Source organism: Coregonus lavaretus (genome assembly GCF_964263955.1).
Source record: "Coregonus lavaretus genome assembly, contig: HAP1_SCAFFOLD_2261, whole genome shotgun sequence".
In the NCBI taxonomy this organism is placed as follows: Eukaryota; Metazoa; Chordata; class Actinopteri; order Salmoniformes; family Salmonidae; genus Coregonus; species Coregonus lavaretus.
In genome coordinates, this window is record NW_028164848.1 from 60,663 (window position 1) to 83,038 (window position 22,376).

The window sequence follows — 22,376 nt, forward strand, 5'->3', positions numbered from 1 at the left end:
CTATGAAAATATGTTACAAGTACGAATGAAATTATTTCCTAAGAAGGTAGATTGTAGGGAAGTTTCCTGCGCCTCCCCCATAATGTAGGAAAGAGCAGGAGAGGGGGGGGGGGGGTGAGAGACAGGAAAATACAAATAATTGGAAAATTTTAAAACGATAATTTATTTTCGTTACAAGGAAGCAAGTGGCATTGGCTGTTGTGCTGGGGGAATAGCGCCAGCCTGTGGTGGGTTCTGGATTTGTTATAAATAAATTTATATTTTAAACTAAAATGAATAGACTACAATTGGAACATCAGAAAAAGGACAATATAATTCGTAATAGTTATTATAATTATTATTGATAGTTATTGCAGTTATTATTATCCTGAGTGGCGCAGTGGTCTAAGGCACTGCATCGCAGGGCTAACTGTGCCACTAGAGATCCTGGTTCGGATCCAGGCTCTGTCGCAGCCGACAGCGACCGGGAGACTCATGGGCGGCGCACAGTTGGCCCAGCGTCGTCCAGGGTAGGGGGGAAAATGGCCGGCAGGGATGGAGCTCAGTTGATAGAGCATGGTGTTTGCAACGCCAGGGTTATGGGTTCGATTCCCACGGGGGGAGGCCAGTAAAAAAATTAATAAAAAAATTTAGATGAAGAATGATGAGCTTTTTGGTAAGGATAGACTGCTGTAAAGCTTGGGTCGTCATTAGGTACTGCATACGGGTAAATTAAGCGATCTTATCTATGGGAAGGCAATGGCAGCCCATGGTAAAATCATTTGGAACTCTGAGGAGGAAGAACAGGTTATGTTGTTGCTCTCTTCCCAAACAGTCTTAGCTTTTCATAAATATATCAGGGATGTTACCCAAATGGTAGAGAGTAAAGAGGGATGACATTGGTCGTGGTTTAAAGATGATGGGGTTTTTTTGGTGGGCTATTAGAGATAACTGGGTTAATCACGAACATAGAGGTTTTTATTCTTTGTTGCTAGGCAGAATACTTAAGTGACCTAAAAAATGGACTTGTCATGTCCAACAATCAGTCTTCAGGTCAAGCCCGGGAGAGCCGGGGTAGAACAGAGGTTGAACTAAACATAAGTGTTTTTACAAGATAAGAGATTGTTTGATTGGATTACTAATTGATTCTGAACTGAATGAAAGTCGAATTTAGCCGCCATAAAGACAAAGGAAGTGGGAGGAGCAATAAAGAAGCAAAAAAGAATCTAAAAAATGAAAGGCATGGCAATTGGTTGATAAATAACCTAAGGGAATGTTTAGGAAGGTGGAAAAAATTGACACATAAGCAGAACTATGTGTCAAGAGGGGGGAAGAGGCTAATTGTATTAGATAATATACGAAGGAGAGGACAAAATACTTTTAAAAAAAAAACATTTTTTAGATACAGTCTAAAAAGAGAATGCAGTCAGAAATTGTTACATTAATCTGAACATGTGTGAAGATAGTTTATTAACCACACCCGTATGTCAGAGGTTTTGTGCCCCACAGGTGAACTAAAGGAGAAGGTGACCCACTATCTAACCAGGTGACTGGTGAGCATCCAGTCACTAGAAGGAAAACTGGAAGCAGGCCTGTTGGGAAGGGCCCCTATCAGGTTGTTGGTAACCGCCTTTGCCATTAGAATAGCAGAGAGAGGAACCTGGGTCCATGTTACCCACTGCAAGAAGGTAAGACCACATACAAGCACCGCTTAGCACACGCAGAGTTGACGAGCGGAACTGCGCCACAGGGTGCGGGGGTCACCTCTGTCAACGAAGATCTCCTACCCAAACCTATCATCACTGTAGTGTGTTCCTAGGGTGTGAGTATGGGGTGGTACCGAGCAGAAGGACTCAAGACAGGAGAGGGTTGGCGGTTTTTGGGAATATGGGTGACCCTGAGCTGCATCATAGTCTCGGCAATAGTCGTGGTAGGTCAAAATCCACCACCACCTCGCACCAATTACGCTATGGCCTTACAACATTTTTAAGAAATAAAGGGAAGCGACCCGACATACTGACCGTCAAGGGCGAGTGATCTACAAAATAGGAGTCAGAGAAGGGTGGGGAGTAAGATTCAAAATTAGGATTAGGGATCTTATCAGAGCGGATAAGCAAGCAACAGGGGATTATAAAATCCCGTTGTATTTATGTTCAGCTCCCTCGGCAGATTGTTCCTGGGCTCAGGTATTTAGATATACTGGGGGACGGAGATATGAGACGGGGGGGGGGGGGGGGGCTGGACGTCCAGATGGAGGATAAGAAGGTATAACGACATCCCCACGGAAATGGTAGTAACAATAGTAAAAGTCACTAAAGAGGACATGAAAAGAACTTACTGGGCTTGTGCGGACGTATACGGACGGGATACTTGTCTAAGATTATATTTGATGGAGTCAAAAGATAGAGGGAGCAGGTACTGTCATTAATCCATTAATGACAATAGACCGAGTAAATCAGTCAAGGGATGACGGAGTCAATTCGACTAACCCGTCCACTATGAAATATTTTCTCCTCCAAGAATGGAACAATGGGGAAGTGGAGGGGGTCCCTGATGAGAATCTCTGGTTAAAGTGGATGAAATACACCGCTAGGGCCTTGGGGGAGACCAATTGTTATGCATGCTCCATTGGGCGACCAGCAATGTTGACCGCCCCAATGCCAAAGGCAATGTTTCCCTGTGTATTAGACCTGGGGTCCAATCAAAAAGAGCCAAATTGCACAGGGATTGGGCTGGCAAAATTGACATACTCGGCCAGCCCACCTAGATTCACTTTAACTCCTGGCGAATACCAGTGTTACAGACATAGAAATGGCACCCGTAACTTGGGTGATTTTGATGGCTGTAAGGAGATAATTAATGTGACTGATTTAGATAAGGAAGGAAGGGAAAAAAAATTAGGAACCTAACCATCCCTTTGACTGATGTGTGGTGGGCATGCACTAAAAAAGGGAGCATTCGGCAGACATTACCAGAGGGATGGGTGGGTACTTGTGCACCAGTATTGTTGGTCCAACCTGTAATAATTGGTAATCAAAGACCAGTGACAGGAAGAATAATTAGGAGAAAAATAAATAAGTCAGGAAGGAAATAGCCCAATTTGGATAGATGGTACAGGCATCCCCAGGGGTGTTCCAGACGAATACAAAGCTATAAATCAAATATGGGAGAGTTTTACTACAACATTTTTCTGGTGGGTGACAAACAAAAATATGGATTGGATAAATTATATCTATTACAACCAACAACGATTTATTGACAAGACTAGTGATGCAGTAAAGGGGATCTCTGAGCGATTATCCGCCATCCCGCTCATAACTTAGTAGAGGTTGGTTCTAGATCAGGCAGAAAGGGCCGGTGTCTATAGAAAGATAAGCCATTGTTGCATATTTATCCCTAACAACACCACACTGGATGGGACAGTCACCAGAGCTCTTACAGAATTAACTGCACTAAGTGAAGGATGAACTGAACTCAGAAGTTAGTACATTGTGGATAGGGTGGTTTGATTAAATATTTGGTAAATGGAAAACCCTAGCAGCCACCATCTTAGGAGCGATCAGTGTTTGTATGGGTATTCTTGTATTATGTGGTTGTTGTCTTGTTCCCTGTGTCCGAGGATTGGTGAGTCAGGCGTTGGTGAAATGCAGTATCTAAACAATGATGAGAGATGGACTGACTCCGGACTCTGACCAGGGGAATGTGAAAAACAATCCTCCAGGCTTGGTGGATGACGAGGATTTGGACCCTGAAAGACCGCAATTGGATGAAATGTTTATTAGTTCTGATGTGATCTCTGAGATTAATCATGCTTGTAAAATACATTTATCCTGAATGTGGGAATATTTAGTCAAAGGGGTGGATTGTTAGATTAATTTGGATTTTAAGAATAATGACTAAAGAATTTCACCCCAAATACAGTATAAATGTTAGAATTATCATGTAGTGTCAACCCACTAACAGAAGGGGCGTTACTAACCATTCAAGGGGGAAGGCGGGAACTGTTTAAGAAAGCCACCTAAAGGTGGGAGGAGCATAGTGTCTTTGTTTGTCAAGGAGTATAAAAAACAGGATATTTGTGTTTTTGAGCAGAGCTCTCCATGAATAAATTTACCGATAATTACTTGTGGATTGTGGACCTTGAATCATTGATGATTAAAACCAGAGCTTTACAACCTCTGGTAATGATTCAAGCTTAGGTCGAATTAGAGATAGAAATTCACATGACAGACATACCCCAAGAGACTTGCAGCTGTAATTGCTGCAAACGGTGGCTCTACAAAGTATTGACTTTGGCAATCAAATAGTAACTGAAAGCAATCAGATTACGTTACTGAGTTAGGGGGAAACTCGTAACGTAATCAGGTAAGCCAGTTGAGAACAAGTTCTCATTTACAACTGCGACCTGGCCAAGATAAAGCAAAGCAGTGCGATAAAAACAACAACACAGAGTTACATATGGGGTAAACAAAACGTACAGTCAATAACACAATAGAAAATCTATATACAGTGTGTGCAAATGTAGTAAGTTATGGAGGTAAGGCAATAAATAGGCCATAGTGCAAAATAATTACAATTTAGTATTAACACTGGAATGATAGATGTGCAAGAGATGTGCAAATAGAGATACTGGGGTGCAAATGAGCAAAATAAATAACAATATGGGGATGAGGTAGTTGGGTGGGCTAATTACAGATGGGCTGTGTACAGGTGCAGTGATTGGTAAGCTGCTCTGACAACTGATGCTTAAAGTTAGTGAGGGAGATAAGAGTCTCCAGCTTCAGAGATTTTTGAAGTTCGTTCCAGTCATTTGCAACAGAGAACTGGAAGGAATGGCGGCCAAAGGAGGTGTTGGCTTTGGGGATAACCAGTGAGATATACCTGCTGGAACGCATACTACGGGTGGGTGTTGCTATGGTGACCAATGAGCTAAGATAAGACAGGGATTTGCCTAGCAGTGATTTATAGATGACCTAGAGCCAGTGGGTTTGGCGACGAACATGTAGTGAGGGCCAGCCAACAAGAGCGTACAGGTCACAATGGTGGGTAGTATATGGGGCTTTGGTGACAAAACGGATGGCACTGTGATAGACTACATCCAATTTGCTGAGCAAAGTGTTGGAAGCTATTTTGTAAATGACATCGCCGAAGTCAAGGATCGGTAGGATAGTCAGTTTTACGAGGGCATGTTTAGCAGCATGAGGGAAGGAGGCTTTTTTGCGAAATAGGAAGCCGATTCTAGATTTAACTTTGGATTGGAGATTCTTAATGTGAGTCTGGAAGGAGAGTTTACAGTCTAACCAGATACCTAGGTATTTGTAGTTGTCCACATACTCTAGGTCAGACCCGCCGAGAGTAGTGATTCTAGTCGGGTGGGCGGGTGCAAGCAGCGTTCGATTGAAGAGCATGCATTTAGTTTTACTAGCATTTAAGAGCAGTTGGAGGCCACGGAAGGAGTGTTGTATGGCATTGAAGCTCGTTTGGAGGTTTGTTAACACAGTGTCCAATGAAGGGCCAGATGTATACAAAATGGTGTCGTCTGCGTAGAGGTGGATCTGAGAGTCACCAGCAGCAAGAGCGACATCATTGATATACACAGAGAATAGAGTCGGCCCAAGAATTGAACCCTTACGTTACTGAGTTTGGGTAAAGTGACCTACCCAACCCTGGTGATAAGACATCCCTCCCGACAGACAAGCAAAAACTCTTTACATAAACGTTGCAGAAGCCTACACCTAAACATTAGCGATTTGACATGCTTTACGGGTTGAAAACAAGATGATTTTTCAGTCTGATCAACTGTAGGCTACTGATAATACATCGCTGCATGTCCCTCTGGGTAAACAAAGTGGTAACGTTGTGTAGTTATAGCCCATTTGTTTGTGTTGGGTGGGAAAAAAATTAAGCTTTGTTATTGTTTCAACTGCGGATTGAAGCTTTAAAAAGGTGTAAATGGATTCGATACCAGCTGACTGTAAACAGGCCACTCCATTCGTTACCAGCACACCAACAGCTGACTGTAAACAGGCCACTCCATTCGATACCAGCACACCAACAGCTGACTGTAAACAGGCCACTCCATTCGATACCAGCACACCAACAGCTGACTGTAAACAGGCCACTCCATTCGATACCAGCACACCAACAGCTGGCTGTAAACAGGCCACTCCATTCGATACCAGCACACCAACAGCTGGCTGTAAACAGGCCACTCCATTCGATACCAGCACACCAACAGCTGGCTGTAAACAGGCCACTCCATTCGTTACCAGCACACCAACAGCTGACTGTAAACAGGCCACTCCATTCGTTACCAGCACACCAACAGCTGACTGTAAACAGGCCACTCCATTCGATACCAGCACACCAACAGCTGACTGTAAACAGGCCACTCCATTCGATACCAGCACACCAACAGCTGACTGTAAACAGGCCACTCCATTCGATACCAGCACACCAACAGCTGACTGTAAACAGGCCACTCCATTCGATACCAGCACACCAACAGCTGACTGTAAACAGGCCACTCCATTCGATACCAGCACACCAACAGCTGACTGTAAACAGGCCACTCCATTCGATACCAGCACACCAACAGCTGACTGTAAACAGGCCACTCCATTCGATACCAGCACACCAACAGCTGACTGTAAACAGGCCACTCCATTCGATACCAGCACACCAACAGCTGACTGTAAACAGGCCACTCCATTCGATACCAGCACACCAACAGCTGACTGTAAACAGGCCACTCCATTCGATACCAGCACACCAACAGCTGACTGTAAACAGGCCACTCCATTCGATACCAGCACACCAACAGCTGACTGTAAACAGGCCACTCCATTCGATACCAGCACACCAACAGCTGACTGTAAACAGGCCACTCCATTCGATACCAGCACACCAACAGCTGACTGTAAACAGGCCACTCCATTCGATACCAGCACACCAACAGCTGACTGTAAACAGGCCACTCCATTCGATACCAGCACACCAACAGCTGGCTGTAAACAGGCCACTCCATTCGATACCAGCACACCAACAGCTGGCTGTAAACAGGCCACTCCATTCGTTACCAGCACACCAACAGCTGACTGTAAACAGGCCACTCCATTCGTTACCAGCACACCAACAGCTGACTGTAAACAGGCCACTCCATTCGATACCAGCACACCAACAGCTGACTGTAAACAGGCCACTCCATTCGATACCAGCACACCAACAGCTGACTGTAAACAGGCCACTCCATTCGATACCAGCACACCAACAGCTGACTGTAAACAGGCCACTCCATTCGATACCAGCACACCAACAGCTGACTGTAAACAGGCCACTCCATTCGATACCAGCACACCAACAGCTGACTGTAAACAGGCCACTCCATTCGATACCAGCACACCAACAGCTGACTGTAAACAGGCCACTCCATTCGATACCAGCACACCAACAGCTGACTGTAAACAGGCCACTCCATTCGATACCAGCACACCAACAGCTGACTGTAAACAGGCCACTCCATTCGATACCAGCACACCAACAGCTGACTGTAAACAGGCCACTCCATTCGTTACCAGCACACCAACAGCTGACTGTAAACAGGCCACTCCATTCGTTACCAGCACACCAACAGCTGACTGTAAACAAGCCGCTGTGCTACAAGCAAAATCATAATAAATTAAACCAATTTAAGGTTCCCTTAGCTCAGCTAATAACATCTGGAGAGGAGATCCCATGTCCTCCATATTGGAGATTTAAGGTCTCAGGCAGCCCAATTCTGATTTTTTTTGCCACTAATTTGTCTTTTGATCAATCAGATCAGATCTTTTGCCAATGAATTGGTCTGCCTGTGTAAACGCAGCCTTTGTGATCTGATTGGTTGACTCAGGTTGACTGACTCCAGTAAAAATGTTAGCTCCAAATCATTAGCCTGCTGCTGCGTGTCCCTCTTGGTGACAGCTAGTCTGCTGTTTCCTGTTAGGCCCTTAACCAGTCAGCATGGTCCCGACCCGGTCCAGCTTTAACCAGTCAGCATGGTCCCAACCCGGTCCAGCTTTAACCAGTCAGCATGGTCCCAACACGGTCCAGCTTTAACCAGTCAGCATGGTCCCAACCCGGTCCAGCTTTAACCAGTCAGCATGGTCCCAACCCGGTCCAGCTTTAACCAGTCAGCATGGTCCCAACCCGGTCCAGCTTTAACCAGTCAGCATGGTCCCGACCCGGTCCAACTTTAACCAGTCAGCATGGTCCCAACCCGGTCCAGCTTTAACCAGTCAGCATGGTCCAGCTTTAACCAGTCAGCATGGTCCCGACCCGGTCCAGCTTTAACCAGTCAGCATGGTCCCGACCCGGTCCAACTTTAACCAGTCAGCATGGTCCCGACCCGGTCCAGCTTTAACCAGTCAGCATGGTCCCGACCCGGTCCAGCTTCAACCAGTCAGCATGGTCCCAACCCGGTCCAGCTTTAACCAGTCAGCACGGTCCAGCTTTAACCAGTCAGCATGGTCCCAACCCGGTCCAGCTTTAACCAGTCAGCACGGTCCAGCTTTAACCAGTCAGCATGGTGCCGACCCGGTCCAGCTTTGATGGGGTGATGTTCCATCATGTTGTCAACACAGCTGGAGGCCAAGTCAAATTCCACCAAACTCAATCAGATGAATTAGTGGTTAGTTAGATCTGCACAGATGAATGGACGGTGTTGTGTACCCGTTTTCCCTGCTGATAGGTTTTACGGCGGCATGTTTTGCTGTGACCTGGCTTGACGATAACACAGTTTCAGATCAGATGATATACTGAAAGACTGGGTCTATGTCTGTCATTGCACCAAACATCCTGACTCACTCAAGAAACATGGTTCTATGCTCATTTTCCACCTCTAGTGCCACTACGCGCCTCAGTTTTCACTGCTGTTCCATCCATACCCAGGGAGGAAATGATTCCATCAAATCAGGAAGAGTTTCCCATTGAATCTGTTGTCTGCTTTAGGCACAACAAGATCTGGAGGGCCACTGGGACAGCATTTAATTCATGCATTTGGTTATACTCCCACAGAAAGCTTGGGCTTTGATTTGGTTATACTCCCACAGAAAGCTTGGGCTTTGATTTGGTTATACTCCCACAGAAAGCTTGGCCTTTGATTTGGTTATACTCCCACAGAAACCTTGGGCTTTGATTTGGTTATACTCCCACAGAAACCTTGGGCTTTGATTTGGTTATACTCCCACAGAAACCTTGGGCTTTGTTTGATACGGACGGGCCTACATCACAACACAGGTCAACAGATTGAACCCATGATCACATCCTCTGCTTCGAGACAAGCTGAGGAAATGCAGATAGGATTCTGTTTTTGCTTCAGGATCAATGACCATTCATCAACCCTCCGCAAGAATCAATAACCAACGTTTTCTAGATTACTCTGGCCTACTCAATACACTGATCATCACAGCGACGTGAGATTACGCCCGGCGGAGCTTTAGATCTGAGGGGTTAACAGTAACAGAGCTAGACGGCAGGGGGTATCCCACCTACATAATGGCCTAGACGGCAGGGGGTATCCCACCTACATAATGGCCTAGACGGCAGGGGGTATCCCACCTACATAATGGCCTAGACGGCAGGGGGTATCCCACCTACATAATGGCCTAGACGGCAGGGGGTATCCCACCTACATAATGGCCTAGACGGCAGGGGGTATCCCACCTACATAATGGCCTAGACGGCAGGGGGTATCCCACCTACATAATGGCCTAGACGGCAGGGGGTATCCCACCTACATAATGGCCTAGACGGCAGGGGGTATCCCACCTACATAATGGCCTAGACGGCAGGGGGTATCCCACCTACATAATGGCCTAGACGGCAGGGGGTATCCCACCTACATAATGGCCTAGACGGCAGGGGGTATCCCACCTACATAATGGCCTAGACGGCAGGGGGTATCCCACCTACATAATGGCCTAGACGGCAGGGGGTATCCCACCTACATAATGGCCTAGACGGCAGGGGGTATCCCACCTACATAATGGCCTAGACGGCAGGGGGTATCCCACCTACATAATGGCCTAGACGGCAGGGGGTATCCCACCTACATAATGGCCTAGACGGCAGGGGGTATCCCACCTACATAATGGCCTAGACGGCAGGGGGTATCCCACCTACATAATGGCCTAGACGGCAGGGGGTATCCCACCTACATAATGGCCTAGACGGCAGGGGGTATCCCACCTACATAATGGCCTAGACGGCAGGGGGTATCCCACCTACATAATGGCCTAGACGGCAGGGGGTATCCCACCTACATAATGGCCTAGACGGCAGGGGGTATCCCACCTACATAATGGCCTAGACGGCAGGGGGTATCCCACCTACATAATGGCCTAGACGGCAGGGGGTATCCCACCTACATAATGGCCTAGACGGCAGGGGGTATCCCACCTACATAATGGCCTAGACGGCAGGGGGTATCCCACCTACATAATGGCCTAGACGGCAGGGGGTATCCCACCTACATAATGGCCTAGACGGCAGGGGGTATCCCACCTACATAATGGCCTAGACGGCAGGGGGTATCCCACCTACATAATGGCCTAGACGGCAGGGGGTATCCCACCTACATAATGGTAGGGAAAACCCTTCACCCACCTGTGAAAAACCATGATTACCACTGGGTTAGCCCAGGACAGAACCATGACCACTGGGTTAGCCCACGACAGGACCATGACCATTGGGTTAGCCCAGGACAGAACCATGACCATTGGGTTAGCCCAGGACAGAACCATGACCATTGGGTTAGCCCAGGACAGAACCATGACCATTGGGTTAGCCCAGGACAGAACCATGACCATTGGGTTAGCCCAGGACAGAACCATGACAATTGAGTTAAGGAAAGGACAGTCACAGAACCATGCATTGTTAAGAACAGCATGGCTAGAGGGGACCAAACATCCTTAACATTATTTTTGAACTTCTTGCCCAGCAATCTGTTCCTATGAGTCTGTGAGGGGCCGTTTCCCAGACACAGATTAAGCCTCTTCCCTGGACTGATGGAGAATCTCTATTGAAAGTACTATTTAGTCCAGGGCAAAGCTTAATCTGATAGTTGGTCTCTGTCTAATATCACAGTTCAGTTCACACCCATAGCAGTGATAAGTGACAGCACACATCACTGACTTGGTTTCTGTCAGCCTCAAATGGCACCATATTCTCTATACAGTCCTATTTGGGATACACCCTAGCACCATATTCTCTACACCTGCCCTATTTGGGATACACCCTAGGTCTACATGGCTTGGCTACATTCACAAGATGATTCATGTGGGTCTACTAAATGTAGGATAATGACAAAAAGTTCTGATCGTTAGAGATGCCAGAGCGTAGATAGGTTGTGAAGAATGTGGTGGAATGGAATTCCTCCAACCAAACCTGAAAACCCACTGTGTCACCATCTATGCCAGAGAGCATCACCATCACAACACCGTCTATCCATCAGGAAGTTTCCCCACTTCCTGTTCCCTATTTCATATAGGCCTATAGTTTAACAGTGAATTGACTACATCTAAATCAACATATATGGCATTTTAGCCTTGAGAATGACTAGGCCTACATGGATTTATTTTTTAGGACTACACCATTGACATATAGCCTGATAAATGCCACTTAGCAGATGTTTTTATCCAAAGTCACTTAAAATACAGTGAGTTCATGCATGTGAGTTCAATGCAAATAATAATAATAATAATAATAATAATAATAATAAGCCATTTAGCAGACGCTTTTATCCAAAGCGACTTACAGTCATGCGTGCATACATGTTTTTTTTGTGTATGGGTGGTCCCGGGGATCGAACCCACTACCTTGGCGTTACAAGCGCCGTGCTCTACCAGCCATTTGATTAGCTGTTCAGCATTCTTATGGCTTGGGGTTAGAAGCTGTTTAGAAGCCTCTTGGACCTAGACTTGGCGCTCCGGTACCGCTTGCCGTGTGGTAGCAGAGAGAACAGTCTGACTAGGGTGGCTGGAGTCTGACAATTTTTAGGGCCTTCCTCTGACACCGCCTGGTATAGAGGTCCTGGATTCGCAGGAAGCTTGGCCCCAGTGATGTACTGGGCCGTACGCACTACCCCCTGTAGTGCCTTGCGGTCGGAGGCCGAGCAGTTGCCATACAAGGCGGTGATGCAACCAGCCAGGATGCTCTCGATGGTGCAGCTGTAGAACCTTTTGAGGATCTGAGGACCCATGGCAAATCTTTTCAGTCTCCTGAGGGAGAATAGGCTTTGTCGTGCCCTCTTCACGACTGTCTTGGTGTGTTTGGACCATGATAGTTTGTTGGTGATGTGGACACCAAGGAACTTAAAGCTCTCAACCTGTTCCACTACAGCCCTGTCGATGAGAATGGGGGCGTGCTCGGTGCTCTTCTTTTTCCTGTGGTCCACAATCATCTCCTTTGTCTTGATCACGTTGAGGGAGAGGTTGTTGTCCTGGCACCACACGGCCATGTCTCTGACCTCCTCCCTATAGGCTGTCTCGTCGTTGTCGGTGATCAGGCCTACCACTGTTGTGTCATCGGCAAACTTAATGAATGTGTTGGAGTCATGCCTGGCCATGCAGTCATTAGTGAACAGGGAGTACAGGAGGGAATTGAGCACACACCCCTGAGGGGCCCCCTTGTTTAGGATCAGCGTGGCGGATGTGTTGTTACCTACCCTTACCACCTGGGGGCGGCCCGTCAGGAAGTCCAGGATCCAGTTGCAGAGGGAGGTGTTTAGTCCCAGGGTCCTTAGCTTAGTGATGCGCTTTGAGGGCACTATGGTGTTGGGCACTATGGTGTTGAACACTTAGCTGTAGCCAATGAATAGCATTCTCACATAGGTGTTCCTTTTTTCCAGGTGTGAAAGGGCAGTGTGGAGTGCAATAGAGATTGCATCATCTGTGGATCTGTTGGGGGGTACGCAAATTGGAGTGGGTCTAGGGTTTCTGGGATAATGGTGTTGATGTGAGCCATGACCAGCCTTTCAAAGCACTTCATGGCTACAGACGTGAGTGCTACGGGTCGGTAGTCATTTAGGCTGGTCACCTTAAGTGTTATTGGGCACAGGGACTATGGTGGTCTGCTTGAAACATGTTGGTATTACAGACTCAGACAGGGAGAGGTTGAAAATGTCAGTGAAGACACTTGCCAGTTGGTCAGCGCATGTTCAGAGTACACGTCCTGGTAATTCGTCTGGCCTTGTGAATGTTGACCTGTTTAAAGGTCTTACTCACATCGGCTACGGAGAGCGTGATCACACAGTCGTCCGGAACAGCTGAGGCTCTCATGCATGTTTCAGTGTTACTTGCCTCGAAGCGAGCATAGAAGTAATTTAGCTCGTATGGTAGGCTCATGTCACTGGGCAGCTCGCGGCTGTGCTTCCCTTTGTAGTCTGTAGAAGTTTGCAAGCCTTGCCACATCCGACGAGCGTCGGAGCCGGTGAAGCAGCTAATTAAACATCATATTCAAACATTTGCCCAAATGCAATTAGCAGTTCTAAACAACGCACCTAATGCGAGTTCCATATCTGACAGATGAAAATCTCTGTTAGAAACGTAGAAAGAGGGGGAATCTAATAGCAACTACTATGATGGGTTGCTAATATGACTAGGATTGTGCCTTTGGCTTCTGGACAACAAAATAAAGTTGATATGAAAACCAATAAAAACAGGAGAGAAATGCTGGTTAATACCACGAGGAAGTATTTAAAACAATTGCCTCCACGTTTCTATGGATGGAGTTTCGCAAGGCTACTTTGAAACAAGGTAAGACATGCCTCATTAAGTAAAGTAAAACGTTCAAGTTTCAAACAATTATACTGCCTCAAGCTCACATTGCAAAGTGGTGGGTGAACCGCTGATGATAGTCAACGGTAGGCAGCCTATAGCCTGTGCAGCCGAATGGGAGGCGCGCTTTACAAGTTGAGATTGAGAAGGAAAACAAATCTTTTTTTTTTTTTTATCGTGGCCACGAGTTTTTAAACACGCGATTGCATTTAGATTTGTTATTTGTTGCGCAATGACTGGGCTTACAAAAGCAGGTTTCACTCAAATAGCCAACAGGGTTTTTTGAGGAGATACTCTGATGCCATCTGACAGGTGATATTCCTCTCCTCTAACTAGTCTCTGTATGCTGTCTGACAGGTGATATTCCTCTCCTCTAACTAGTCTCTGTGTGCTGTGCGCGTGTGATAAATAAAAACGCATGAGGCCAAGTGAAAACACACGAGCCAATTTAATTCCACAAAATGTTGCTAATTAACCTATAAACCGATAAGCATGACCGGTCAAATGCATTTCGGTGGCTAAAGAATTAAACTGTTAACATCCTCATCTACCTAGAGAATACAGCCTTTTATTGCACAGCCTTGAGCCTGTGTTGAAGCTAAATTCAGAAAGAGCGGTTGAGACAGCTCTGTCACCTCCTATATTGTTATTTTGTGACAGGATCTAGACAGGATCTAGGCTGTATAGGGCCATCCTAGAGAGAATGTATTAAGCTATTAAACCTTCTCAGGTTCACTTCAGAAAGAGGTTTGAGAGAATTCTGTTACGAGAGCTTAAAAAAAAAAAATAAGTCATTCAAATCCTAGTTTTTGCGGCAACACACGTGGTACTCTCCCGAGTGGCGCAGTGGTGTAAGGCACTGCATCGCAGTGCTAGCTGTGCCACTAGAGATCCTGGTTCGAATCCAGGCTCTGTCGTAGCCGGCCGCGACCCGGGAGACCCATGGGGCGGCGCACAATTGGCCCAGCGTCGTCCAGGGTAGGGGAGAGAATGGATGTAGCTCAGTTGGTAGTATGAAAAATAAACTAACTGTAAGTCGCTCTGGATAAGAGCGTCTGCTAAATGACTTAAAATGTAAAAAAATGTAAATGGTATTGGAGCGAGCAGTCTTGCTACTTATGCTACCTACACACAATGATTTGCATTTCAAGAGATTTGCATTAGGTTTTTCCATCTGGTGTTGAGGTTAAAGAGAAGATACACGTCTTCTCCCCTGACTGGGTGATCCTGACATGGCCTATTTACCTTCTCATTGAGCCTGGGAAGGGAAGGAGCTGGCCTATCATGTGACATGCTATTTATTTTCCTAAAATCGTTGCATGCTCTCCTATCGTTGTCCACCGGTTCCAGAAAGCAGTTAGCTAGCTAGTCTCAGGTTTCATTTAGTGAGTGGTAAATATAAAGCTTGTGACTGATGATCAGAAGACGTAACACTCAGGACCAGAGCTATCAGGGGCACTGCTAGCTCTGGTCCAGGTCGTTGGTAACACTCAGGACCAGAGCTATCAGGGGCACTGCTAGCTCTGGTCCAGGTCGTTGGTAACACTCAGGACCAGAGCTATTTATTTTTTTATTTTTTATTTTTTTTGTCATTTAGCAGACGCTCTTATCCAGAGCGACTTACAGGAGCAATTAGGGTTAAGTGCCTTGCTCAAGGGCACATCGACAGATTTTTCACCTAGTCAGCTCGGGGATTAGAACCAGCAACCTTTCGGTTACTGGCACAACGCTCTTAACCACTACGCTACCTGCCGCCCTAGCTATCAGGGGCACCGCTAGCTCTGGTCCAGGTCGTTAGTAACACTCAGGACCAGAGCTATCAGGGGCACTGCTAGCTCTGGTCCAGGTCGTTAGTAACACTCAGGACCAGAGCTATCAGGGGCACTGCTAGCTCTGGTCCAGGTCGTTAGTAACACTCAGGACCAGAGCTATCAGGGGCACGGCTAGCTCTGGTCCAGGCCACACCAGTCAAGTAGGCTTTCATCTCATCTATCAGTCATCACAATCCATAGATAGCCTGAGGGTTGGTATTAATGAGTCGAGGTGCCTACTTTAATATTGCCTCTACCAATACAGCTGCTGCTCACCAACAAAACAAAATGTTTTGTCTTTCAACAGCAGAATGTTGGTTTCAATTGTCAAGCCAATTAATGTATTTTTAGGACTTGTTCAAGTCACATCGAAACAAAAATGTCAGCACCTTTTTAGGTAACGCTAACTAGCTACAACTGGTATGTACGTAAGACAATCAGTACACTTCACAAAGCCAGTTTTGACATCCCGAACACAACCATGTAACGTTGGGTGGAGCACCCCGCCCTCTGAACGAACCAGTATCTAGCTGAGCGTTAACCCAGAAAGCTCCGATTGACCAGCTAGGTGGCGAATACACATTTATTCGGTTACTTGTACATTTCGACTTTTTTTTTTGTAAGTGCATAAACGGCAAGCTAGCTAGTTAGAACTAACAGCTAACGTTAACATTAGCTACCTAACTACGTTCAAACTTTGCAACCTTTCAACCAACTGACTGACAAGTTACATTAGTTACATACCTAGCTAGCTAGCTAGTATAACCACCAATGACTGCTTGACAGGCAGGACACCTTTAGCTAGCTGGTTAACTACATGTCCTCCTTGTATGTTAGTTAATAATAATAATAATAATAATAATAATAATAATAAGCCATTTAGCAGACGCTTTTATCCAAAGCGACTTACAGTCATGCGTGCACACATTTTTGTGTATGGGTGGTCCCGGGGATCGAACCCACTACCCTTGGCGTTACAAGCGCCATGCTCTACCAGCTGAGCTACAGAGGACCAAAATTGTTGTTGGTTAACAAGTTGTAAACTTTTGCGCTAGTTAGTTAACGTTAGCCAGCCGCCCCAGACATTCCTTATCTCGACAGTCTGTCACAGGAAACGGGGAAGATGGCATGCAGTCAGAGGCAAAACGATTCCGCAGTTTTATGACAAGCAGCCAAGACCCACGGTGGTTGACCCACGTCACTACAGTACCGCGATTCACACAGCGGCCCGTCTCCGTTCCCGAACAAAATGGCGGCGTTAGCTGCGAACCGAAACGAAGAGTGAAATCATTCGAGAGAATTCCTGGCTTGTCTCGGAGATGTAAAAAACATGTATAGGTAAAAAAACGCACTTACCTTTAAATCTGAGGTCATAGGGGGGATCGAGAACAAGGATCTGCTCCAACTTTGACATATTTCGCTAGCGTTGTCAGAGAGATACTGACAAGATGTAATCCTACTAGCTAGCTAGAGCTGAACGAGTCGCTGACTGGTCTCTGGGCTAGGGACGTGAACGAGCACACGGGAGCAAATATTTGAACGCGCGATTCTAGTGCGCGCTCACGTGGTGGGTCTTCACTAATTAATAAATAAACTCATTTTGTTGGGGCTGATTTGATAAGTTAGTTAGTTAATCAAATACGCAATAGTCATGTAGGCTACTTTTTGCCACAGATCCTTCTTGGAAAAAAATATGTGATTTACAGATAGGCCTAAATGCCATATTGGTTCAAGTTTGTTGATTTCAGCTAATTTGACTTGAGTTATGGGGTATTTTGGTAGGCAGTGTTCCATGTACGGTATTGAGATTGCTTCAATTGATACTTCTCTGGATACATGTGTGTGTTGAGAGCAATGCCTGTATATATGAAGGGGTTGAAAAATAACTTGTGCATGTACAAGAAGGGTGTGTGTGTGTTAAAGGCAAGGGGTGTGTGCATGCATGCATGTGTGTGTGTCTGTTCTCTCTCTCTCTCTCTCTCTCTCTCTCTCTCTCTCTCTCTCTCTCTCTCTGTGTTACTGAAACGCCTAACCCTATTTGTTTTCAACTTTATACCCAGAACACTCTCTACTCTGCCTTTCTCTCTTCAAATCAAATGTTATTTGTCACATACACATGTTTAGCAGATGTTATTGCGGGTGTAGCGAAATGCTCCAGACCTTTGACAGGCGTGTCTAGCGTTAAGTCAATCTTCGTGACATAGCGGCAGTGCAGACCTCCCTGCCTGCAGCATGTGTAAACTGTTGAGAGGAGGGTAATCTGGAGTAGAGCACGGCTGAAAACCGAGCCTGCTCCACTCTCCATCTATTTACAGCATTCCCAAAGGTCAGAGACCAATACCTTCACTAAATAGGACAAACTCTAAGACAAACCTTTGGTTTCCTTGAAATGAGAGGTGAAAGATAAGGGTAAGTTCAAGTATGATAACTGTGCAGCAAATGTTTACTAAAACAGTGGTTATACTGTATGTCAGACTATGTTAAAAAGTTAGCTGAAAACAGTGAAAATGTCAAATAAAGTTGAAATATTTCACTGTTTCCCTACAGCAAGTTTGGGATAAATTCCATGTCATCTGTAAAATCAGGAGGGGGGAAAAAAAACAGGAAATATATTCCAATTGAATTGTGTGTACTGTAAACAGCCAATCAGAGCAGAGCGGACAGTGTCTTTGCCACACTAGTTCAGTGGGTTGATACAAAGTATCATTTTCCAGTTACTGTCCTTGGAGCCATGAGACATGACACTGATTTCACTCACAGATCGTTTTACACGTGTTCTGGTTTCTCAAATAGCATCTGACACGTGTCAAATAAACTGTCACCACCATTTCCTATTGGATGTTAGGTGCTTATACCCTATGTAATCGCATATAACTACAAACAGCCTTTCCCCTAGTTTAATTTATAGGCGGGTTGCCAAGGCCCCAACCGACCCAAGCAACATCCAGGCACTCTGACATCAAAATGTCAAATGAAACCAATACAGTAAACACCAGGAAGGAGGTAACCTGCCTAAATGACCTCCGACCCCGTAGCACTCACGTCTGTAGCCATGAAGTGCTTTGAAAGGCTGGTCATGACTCACATCAACACCATTATCCCAGAAACCCTAGACCCACTCCAATTTGCATACCGCCCCAACAGATCCACAGATGATGCAATCTCTATTGCACTCCACACTGCCCTTTCCCACCTGGGCAAAAGGAACACCTACGTGAGAATGCTATTAATTGTCTACAGCTCAGCGTTCAACACCATATTGCCCTCAAAGCTCATCACTAAGCTAAGGACCCTGGGACTAAACACCTCCCTCCAGCTGGACTTCCTGACGGACTGCCCCCAGGTGGTATGGGTAGGTAACAACACATCTGTCACGCTGATCCTCAACACGGGGGCCCCTCAGTGGTGCGTGCTCAATCCCCTCCTGTACTCCCTGTTCACCCATGACTGCATGGCCAGGCACGACTCCAACACCATCATTAAGTTTGTTGACGACACAACAGTGGTAGGCCTGATCACTGACAACGATGAGACAGCCTATAGGGAGGAGGTCAGAGACCTGGCCATGTGGTGCCTGGAAAACAACCTCTCCCTCAACGTGATCAAGACAAAGGAGATGATTGTGGAATTCAGGAAAAAGAGGATCGAGCACGCCCCCATTCTCATCGACGGGGCTGTAGTGGAGCAAGTTGAGAGCTTCAACTTCCTTGGTGTCCACATCACCAACAAACTATCATGGTCCAAACACACCAAGACAGTCGTGAAGAGGGCACGACAAAGCCTATTCCCCCTCAGGAGACTGAAAAGATTTGCCATGGGTCCTCAGGTCCCGGACTATTTGCAATGCCCCCCCCCACCTCCTCTTTTACGCTGCTGCTACTCTCTGTTTATTATCTATGCATAGTCACTTTAACTCTACCTACATGTACACATTACCTCAATTACCTCGACTAAAATGTGCCCCCGCACATTGACTCTGTACCGGTCCCCCCTGTATATAGCCTGTATATTGACTCTGTACCGGTCCCCCCTGTATATAGCTGTATATAGCCTGTATATTGAATCTGTACCGGTACCCCCTGTATATAGCTGTATATAGCCTGTATATTGACTCTGTACCGGTCCCCCCTGTATATAGCCTGTATATTGACTCTGTACCGGTCCCCCCTGTATATAGCTGTATATAGCCTGTATATTGACTCTGTACCGGTCCCCCCTGTATATAGCTGTATATAGCCTGTATATTGACTCTGTACCGGTACCCCCTGTATATAGCCTGTATATTGACTCTGTACCGGTACCCCCTGTATATAGCTGTATATAGCCTGTATATTGACTCTGTACCGGTCCCCCCTGTATATAGCTGTATATAGCCTGTATATTGACTCTGTACCGGTACCCCCTGTATATAGCCTGTATATTGACTCTGTACCGGTACCCCCTGTATATAGCTGTATATAGCCTGTATATTGACTCTGTACCGGTACCCCCTGTATATAGCCTGTATATAGCCTGTATATTGACTCTGTACCGGTCCCCCCTGTATATAGCTGTATATAGCCTGTATATTGACTCTGTACCGGTACCCCCTGTATATAGCCTGTATATTGACTCTGTACCGGCCCCCCCTGTATATAGCTGTATATAGCCTGTATATTGACTCTGTACCGGTACCCCCTGTATATAGCTGTATATAGCCTGTATATTGACTCTGTACCGGTCCCCCCTGTATATAGCCTGTATATTGACTCTGTACCGGTCCCCCCCCCCTGTATATAGCCTGTATATTGACTCTGTACCTGTCCCCCCTGTATATAGCTGTATATAGCCTGTATATTGACCCTGTACCGGTCCCCCCTGTATATAGCTGTATATAGCCTGTATATTGACTCTGTACCGGTACCCCCTGTATATAGCTGTATATAGCCTGTATATTGACTCTGTACCGGTCCCCCCTGTATATAGCCTGTATATTGACTCTGTACCGGTCCCCCCTGTATATAGCTGTATATAGCCTGTATATTGACTCTGTACCGGTACCCCCTGTATATAGCCTGTATATTGACTCTGTACCGGTCCCCCCTGTATATAGCCTGTATATTGACTCTGTACCGGTACCCCCTGTATATAGCTGTATATAGCCTGTATATTGACTCTGTACCGGTACCCCCTGTATATAGCCTGTATATTGACTCTGTACCGGTAACCCCTGTATATAGCCTGTATATTGACTCTGTACCGGTCCCCCCTGTATATAGCTGTATATAGCCTGTATATTGACTCTGTACCGGTCCCCCCTGTATATAGCTGTATATAGCCTGTATATTGACTCTGTACCGGTACCCCCTGTATATAGCTGTATATAGCCTGTATATTGACTCTGTACCGGTACCCCCTGTATATAGCCTGTATATTGACTCTGTACCGGTCCCCCCTGTATATAGCTGTATATAGCCTGTATATTGACTCTGTACCGGTCCCCCCTGTATATAGTCTGTATATTGACTCTGTACCGGTCCCCCCTGTATATAGCTGTATATAGCCTGTATATTGACTATGTACCGGTACCCCCTGTATATAGCTGTATATAGCCTCTATATTGACTCTGTACCGGTACCCCCTGTATATAGCCTGTATATAGCCTGTATATTGACTCTGTACCGGTACCCCCTGTATATAGCCTGTATATTGACTCTGTTCCGGTCCCCCCTGTATATAGCTGTATATAGCCTGTATATAGCCTCGGTACCGGTACCCCCTGTATATAGCCTGTATATAGCCTGTATATTGACTCTGTACTGGTACCCCCTGTATATAGCTGTATATAGCCTGTATATTGACTCTGTACCGGTCCCCCCTGTATATAGCCTGTATATTGACTCTGTACCGGTACCCCCTGTATATAGCCTGTATATTGACTCTGTTCCGGTCCCCCCTGTATATAGCTGTATATAGCCTGTATATTGACTCTGTACCGGTCCCCCCTGTATATAGCCTGTATATTGACTCTGTACCGGTCCCCCCTGTATATAGCTGTATATAGCCTGTATATTGACTCTGTACCGGTACCCCCTGTATATAGCTGTATATAGCCTGTATATTGACTCTGTACCGGTCCCCCCTGTATATAGCCTGTATATTGACTCTGTACCGGTCCCCCCTGTATATAGCTGTATATAGCCTGTATATTGACTCTGTACCGGTCCCCCCTGTATATAGCTGTATATAGCCTGTATATTGACTCTGTACCGGTCCCCCCTGTATATAGCTGTATATAGCCTGTATATTGACTCTGTACCGGTCCCCCCTGTATATAGCTGTATATAGCCTGTATATTGACTCTGTACCGGTACCCCCTGTATATAGCCTGTATATTGACTCTGTACCGGTACCCCCTGTATATAGCTGTATATAGCCTGTATATTGACTCTGTACCGGTCCCCCCTGTATATAGCTGTGTATAGCCTGTATATTGACTCTGTACCGGTACCCCCTGTATATAGCCTGTATATTGACTCTGTACCGGTACCCCCTGTATATAGCTGTATATAGCCTGTATATTGACTCTGTACCGGTACCCCCTGTATATAGCCTGTATATAGCCTGTATATTGACTCTGTACCGGTCCCCCTGTATATAGCTGTATATAGCCTGTATATTGACTCTGTACCGGTACCCCCTGTATATAGCCTGTATATTGACTCTGTACCGGTACCCCCTGTATATAGCTGTATATAGCCTGTATATTGACTCTGTACCGGTCCCCCCTGTATAT

General features: G+C 46.1%; 1 protein-coding gene across 2 annotated transcripts in view; it reads right to left on the reverse strand.

Moving 5' to 3' along the window:
* The window catches only part of LOC311115068 (vesicle-associated membrane protein-associated protein A-like), a 31,709-nt gene extending 14,608 nt beyond the window's left edge, over positions 1–17,101 (reverse strand). The window contains exon 1 of one of the 2 annotated variants that reach the window (XM_084190280.1): positions 16,958–17,101. In XM_084190280.1, coding sequence (XP_084046406.1) covers positions 16,958–17,015 — 58 coding nt within the window. In that variant the 5' untranslated portion in view covers positions 17,016–17,101. The remainder of the gene's footprint in view (positions 1–16,957) is intronic. The other variant, XM_084190281.1, reaches the window with a different exon arrangement.
* Positions 17,102–22,376: the final 5,275 nt, after the last annotated feature.